The 7,351-nt window shown below is 36.0% G+C and overlaps 1 protein-coding gene across 1 annotated transcript; it reads left to right on the forward strand.

The window, feature by feature from the left end:
• The first annotated feature begins 281 nt into the window (after positions 1-281).
• Positions 282-2,066, forward strand: ABI4 (Integrase-type DNA-binding superfamily protein). Its single transcript, XM_028201774.2, has one exon. It carries the CDS (start codon positions 636-638, stop codon positions 1,566-1,568), a length of 933 nt encoding a protein of 310 aa, XP_028057575.2. The 5' UTR covers positions 282-635; the 3' UTR covers positions 1,569-2,066.
• Positions 2,067-7,351: the final 5,285 nt, after the last annotated feature.

A 7,351-nucleotide genomic window follows, 5' to 3' on the forward strand; every position in this document is an offset into this window, starting at 1 on the left:
TGGTTAGACTTAGACATAAAACTAACACGGATAAAATGAATTTTATGTTAACTTTTATGAGAAATATTAGGAATTCTAAAAATTTTATTAAAATTTTTACCAAATGTCTCATGTGTGTGTAAAACCTACACCATGTAAATCTCATATGAATTTCACATTTATGTAAGGCATTTGATAAAAATTTTAATAGAACTTTTAAAATCTCTATAATTACTCAATTTTTATTGTTGTCAAAATAGTTCCACATGCTAAAAATACATTCCAATGGAAATGATAAAAGATGTGAATTAATAGGGAAGAGCTAGTAAAATATCAAAAGCCCTAATTCCAGTTTGAATAAGCAGGTAGAGAAAAGTTTAGGTCTGTTTCTTCACAGAGCAGCAATCCCCCTCTCTCTCGAATAAATGTATAGAGACATATAAAGCATATATATCTAGAAGACCACCGCCCTCATCCACCATTTACAGAAATGAGATTCAAATCAACCTTCAGAGTCCCTCTCTTTCTACTAATCCACTAACACTCCACGAGGTGGTCTCCATCTTTTTCACACACTGTTTTCATTCATTTCTTAAAATTAAAAAAACCCAAAAAAAAATTTAAAAAAAAAAAAAAAAAAACATCAGAGGCTATCTATGGCCAGTGCAGATGCAGACCATTATCACCCTACCCAAGACACCACCACCACCAACAATATCACTGATCCCATTTCTTCTTCCACCACCACCACCACCACCAACAGTAATAGTAATAGCAATAGTAGAAAATACAAAGGCAAAGGAGGTCCTGACAACAATAAGTTCAAGTACAGAGGAGTGAGGCAACGGAGTTGGGGCAAATGGGTTGCCGAGATCAGAGAGCCCAGAAAGCGGACTCGCCGCTGGCTCGGCACCTTCGCTACCGCCGAGGACGCTGCTCGTGCCTACGATCGTGCTGCCATTATGCTCTACGGTTCTAAGGCCCAACTCAATCTCCAACCCTCCGACGCTGGTGGTTCATCTTCCCAATCCTCCTCCACTCGCCTTGGCTCTTCGTCTTCCACCCAAACCCTCCGCCCCTTGCTCCCTCGTCCCTCCGGCTTCGGCCTCACTTATCCCTCTTCTTCCATTCTCCCATCTCCGCCGTCAACCGCCGCCACATACCTACCCTACGGCGTCTACTCCTCCGTACAGTACCCTAATAATACCCTACAGAATCCACATCAACTACCTCAACCGTACGGCCCGTACGATTTCAGTTTTAAGGTTGAACCCACCGCCACCGCCGCTTCATCATCGTCTACTTATCCGAACCCTAATGATCATCATCATCATAATTATCATCATGATCAGCAGCATCAGCAGCAGCACCAGGAACAGCAAGTTTGTTGGTACGATGAAATGAACTCGCTTGTGGGTTCGGTTGGGTCGAGCTTTTCTCTGTCTTCTCAGCCTGTGGTTGCACCGGTGGTGTCAGATCCGCCGGCATCGGTGGGGATTGGATCTGCTGTGATGTGGCCGGCTACAAGCTACGATGAGTACCCGACGTCTGGTATATGGGACTATGGTGATCCTTTCTTTGATTTTTGATGGGTTGATGATAAAATTACAAGAGGGTTTATATATTCAGCAACTATTTTAGCTTGCATGCGAGTTTTAAAGGCTTCTTGGGTTGTTAATGGTTTGAATCAGAGACAATTGATCTACTAGAATCAACTGCAATTGCACTTGATTCATGGAGAAACTGGAAAGAAGGAATTGCACCAGACCAGAGCTTGAAGGAGTGTTATAGTGAACATATTCATGAACATGCAATTCATGAAGTCTGTTGTTTACTGTATTAATTGCCTTATAGAAAGGCTTTAAAGGGAGAGATCTGAAGGTAAGATGTTTCATGCTTTCCTTTTTTTATATGTTCTATTATTGATGGCTACTACGTATAGTTTCTGTTTCTTGCAGAATTGAGTGTTAGGGTTTTAAGCTTGTCGAATGAGTAGGGTGGGATCAAAGAATGGTTTTAAGTGTTTGGAAATCATTTCATATTTTTTTGCACTTGAGCGAAAGTTTCAATAATGTTTTCTTCAGTGTGCAAATTGCCTTTTTTTTTGTTTTTGTTTTTGTTTTAAATTGGTGCTTCTGCAATTTCACTTTCTAGGTGAAGAAAAGTTTTGAAACTCATTCTTAATGCTTACATGCATAGAAAAAATCATATAATAATGTGCAAAAAAAATAAACTTTGATAAATTTAAACGATATTATATATATATATATATATAGATCTTTTGTGTGCATATATCATTATTTCTGTCTTTTTTCGTTAATTTAAATCACAGTTTCTCACATCTTCATAGACACAACATAGCAGTCTTCATTAGTTGCTAGCTAGGTCTGAAAATGTAGCAAGTAAATTGAATTACGAAACTTTGATCTTTTTTTGTAATGAATTGACACGGTGATGCGTAATTGAGATTGATTGAATTTTTGAATTCTAGGCTACCCGCGAATGCATTAATTTGGGAAAATTTGGAAGTAATACATATTCTTCCTATTGAGTCTGTATCCTCTGCAGTGCTTTCTATAGTGTTCCAAAATAACGTCGTTTTGAGGCAAAATTTAAAAAAGAAAAACAAAACAAAAGCTAAGAAGCTGAGAGAGAAGGAAGAGGATAGAATAGAGCATCACTGGCAACCCATTCTTCTTCCAACAACCTTCATTTTTGGCAAATATGAATTATTTTCTCATCTATCTCCTATCTCACCTGATATAATAGTTTGAACCATTGGGGAGATTTAAAGGCTCACGCACTAAAAAAATCATCAAACAAACATCTATAGATATGTAATAAATAGATTACATCAAATTGGAATTCTAATCACAAAATTGATCTTCAACATGCTTTTTCCACATAAACAAACACTGCTATACAGCGTTCAATGTTTCTAGGCTCCGGAAATTGAAATTTCTTTGTTAATCTTCCATAGCTACAAGTTTTCCTTCTAATCAGGAGACTTCATTTAGCCACAAAAATTTGGAACAAGAGCCTCTCTTCTTTCTTATTTATTCTTCTTTTTCCTCTTTCCCTCCCCTTTCACCTTTGCTTTGACTGCCATACCCCTTGCACCATTGCCTCCAAACCCTAGATCTAAGGTTCTTGCGATCTAAAACCCTAGATCTAGGGTTTTCATTGAAATTCTCTGCCTTCCTACCTTGTTGAAAAACTATCACGGTACCATCGCCGTCGACACCACTATTGAAGCCTCTGAAATCAAAGGGGCTAGTGTTCAGACTGGTGAGAGTCACCTAAGAGTGGTCGCTTGTGTTCTCGCTCTTTATTCTTCTCTCTTCCTTCCTTCTTCTTTTCTATTAGGTTCTGTATGTTTTTTGTTTGTTTGTTTGTTTTCTTTTTGTTGTTGGAATTTTTGTTCTAAAACGATGTCGTTTTAGAACACTACAGGGTGCACGGTAGGAAAGCACTACAGAGGATCCAAACTCTTTCCTATTATATAGTTGCAACTAGTGTTTTGAAAAATCCCGCCTAAGCTTAAGGCAAGGCGAGACGAGGTGTAGGGCTTTATTCTAAGGCTCAGGGCATGCGCCTTCTGTGCTTCACTTGTCTTCCACTCCAACAACTAATGTGGTTTTTTATGTGGATACCCACATGGAATAAAATCTCTCTTACATTATAAAATGATCAAAACGTGGCACAAAAGAGCAAAAATAATCAAAAAAACCCTAGTGGGTGGTGAAGAAGAAGATGACATGACAAGAAGAGAAGACGATGGCTTTCAACACATGCCACACAGGTTCTTCTCTGATTTTCTTCACTTCTCTTCTTCTCTGGTTCTCCTCTTCTTCTATTCTCTCTCTTCTTTGCTTTTCTTCTTTGGCCATTCTCTAGTTCTTCTTCGCCTCAATTTTTTTTGCTTTATTTTTCTGGTCTTCTTCTCTTCTCTTCCTTTTTTGATCTTTTTCCCTTTGTTTTTTTTCTTCATTTTTTCTGCCTCTATTTTTTTTTCTCCTTTATTCTTCTTCTCTAGTCTTCTTCTTCTCTGTTTTTTTTTCTCCTCTTATTCTCTAGTCTTCTTCTCCTGCTCTCTGTTTTTTTTTTCTCCTCTGTTCTTCGTCTCTATCTCTCTATGTTCTCCTCTGTTCTTTTCTCCTATTTTATCTCTCTCTTTTTTTTTTCTTGTAAAAAAAAAGTATAAAATCAACATTGAATGATGATGGATTTTATGTGATCTTAGCACTTAAGGTTTTTGGTGAATGTGAATGTGATACTTTATATCTTTTGTTGGATATTATATTTTTAATATATTACATATATTTTTTATGTTAAAAAGTTTGCCTATTTTATAATTTTGTTTTTCTTCTACTACGTGCGTCTCGCTTTGGTGAGGCGCGCGCCTCCCCTCGCGCCTCGCGCTTAGGCGGTAGAAAACCTTATCGCCTCAATGCACCTTGAGCCTTTTAAAACATTGGTTGCAATCATTCAATGGCTGTAAAATAGTCATGTGAATTTATGGTTATTTCAAAAGGGAATGGCTTCTGTCCAGTCCTTAATCGGATTGGACCGTACTGTTAGGCTCGTGGAGGCCCACCATGGGTCCCGTTTTGATAATCTGAACCGTTCAATGTGTAGAACTCGTCGAGTACTATATGTCTGTAAAAAATCACGTTGATTGGATATCGATAGCTATGTGATCAAAACAGATTTTTGTCAACCGTTAATTTATTTACCCTCCATTTTTTTAATACAAAACTGATTTGATCACATAGCTATCAATATCCGATTAACGTGATTTTTTACACACACATAGTACTCGACGAGTTCTACACATTGAACGGTTCGGATTATCAAAACGGGACCCGTGGTGGGCCCCACGGGCCCAACAGCACGGTCCAGTCCGATTAAGGACTGGACAGAAGCCAAACACATTTCAAAAAGTAATTCTACATGTCACCAATTTTGGAATCCTAACACCAATCTCCAATGACATAACAAGTACTCATTAGATAGTTTTTAGGGCAAAATCCAATTTACCTTGTGGTTTAACCTCAAAGCACTTTGCCTCCTATCATTTAAAAATAGCCAAATACCTCCCTTGTGGTTTTGGCTATTTTGCAATTTACTTTCCTACAGTCAATATTTCAGTTTAAATAGACAGAATTTGTTTCACACACTCCAAAATTGAGAGTTGAGATGGAAAAAAAATTCAATCAAAATCAATAACAATATCAAATGACAAATATACCCTTTAATTCCATCTTCCCAAAAATCCTAATCTCTTACTTTTCTAAAAAACCAAACCTTAGCCATCCCCACCATTGTGTAACCTCTCTTACCACCATCCGCCACCGCCTTCCAACCACTTCAGCCCTTTTTCCGCGACCTCTTCTGCCACCCTTGCTTTCTCCTCTAACCTCCCTTGTAACTACACCCTCCCTCCTCTCTCACTGCTATGTCCCGTATCCCTCCATTGATTTGCAGATTTGCAACACACATCTTCGCTACACAGAGCATAGCCCCTTGATTCACATCAACGACACAAATTCGCAAAATGCCATGCCATTGGGCCAAAGCAAAATTTCAGATTCCTTCTCCATTAATACCATTGGCCATTTCGTAATGATGAGTATATATATATATATATATTTGTATATCTTTGTACAGTATATATATATATATATATATGAATGTATATATCTTTTTATTTTTTAAAGAGATTAAATTATGTACATTTTTTATCCATTAAAATTGGTAACGGTGATTGAATTGAATAAATTGATGGTGGTGATTTTTTATTTTATTTTTAAGAGAGCTAATGATACTATTGCAATGTGGAAGATATAAACATCTTTTTGGCTTTTCCGTTTTTTTTTTGATCGGCTTTTCTGTTAATAGTGTAAATTGTGCATTTTAGTCGAACATCACATGGGAGTCATTTGCATATATTTTTAAAAGATAGGAGGGCAAAGTGCTCTAGGGCATAGGGGAATAAAGTGGATTTTGCCCTAGTTTTTATGTTTTAGTGGGGTTCCCAAGTGATGTGACTTATGACACATCACTAGGGGTTGGTTTGGGGGTCCAAAATTAGGGGTGCAAAACATTTTCCTATTTGAAATTAGAAAAAAGCATTATAACCATTGATGTGATTTTATCACAAAAATGATGTATGGAAAATCTCAATCCAAATCACTGCATTGCCTTTTAGGCTGTTTTGTAGCGAAATTATTCTTAGCTTATGCCAAAACAAAACTTTTGTTAAAATAATGATTGGAGAATTGTACAATATTGTCATCTATTTAGCCTAGGATATGCCCCTCATATTTTGTGTGTATCTTGATCGTTATATATGTTCATTCTCTTACCACCAAAAAAAAAAAAAAAAAAAAAAAGTACAAAAAAAAAAGGGCATGGCTAATTTAGTGACTTGCAAAACATCTGAAACAATTGTATTTATGCATTGTTCCATTTCAATGTGTTATATATATATATATATTATTATTTTTTTTCAATGAGTTATATATGGTGTCACTGGAGATCATGTGTTCTATTTGGGGAATGGGATATTATTACATATATAAGAAAATTTACATTGTGCTGTGTAAATGGATACGGCATGAATTTTATAGTTAAAAGAGGTGACAAGAGTATTTGCCTACCTATCTGGTATTTCAATGTTAAAGCATCTTCAATAGTTCAAAGCTAAATGTTTAGCTGCTGTTATTCTTTAACAATTAATAGTATTAAAATGATATATTTTAATAATGTTTCTCTAATTGTGCAAATTCTATTTTTTCCTTGAAATGTCAAAGAAACATACTATTTGTGAGTCCCGTTATGAGAGATGTAAAATTAAGAAGGTTGTCAAATTTTAACTATAATTACACGTTGTGCCAAATTTAGCTTAAAGTTTTGCAATGTTAAAATATAGCATAATATTAGTTAACCAGTGGAATGCTCAAAATTGAGCTTCATGTTATTTTTTCCCCATTTTGCTTAATTTCAGTTAATTTATGCATGGTTATATTTTTAAACACATAAGCTTGATCAATCTTAATCACTTCTCCATAATTGATTTTGTGTGTGTGTGTGTGTGTTTTAAATTGCTAGAATGTACAAATAACTTGGTTATATATAATTGTGGTGTACTTGTGATCTTGAATATATTCATTTTATTTTGTGAACTTGTTTCAAAGCATTTTTAGTTTGATGTGCATGCAAATAAGTTCACTTATTGTGCTTGGGCATGGGATGGATATCTAATGCGAAGGCCCTATTGAATACAAAGGCTGACATGAATGTTTATGTGAAAAGGGAAATTGTTCTTTGGTCCTCAGATCAATTGATAAACTACAAGTTGCTTTTGTGG

Source organism: Camellia sinensis, chromosome 8 (assembly GCF_055761805.1).
Source record: "Camellia sinensis isolate YWXY chromosome 8, ASM5576180v1, whole genome shotgun sequence".
Lineage (NCBI taxonomy): Eukaryota > Viridiplantae > Streptophyta > Magnoliopsida > Ericales > Theaceae > Camellia > Camellia sinensis.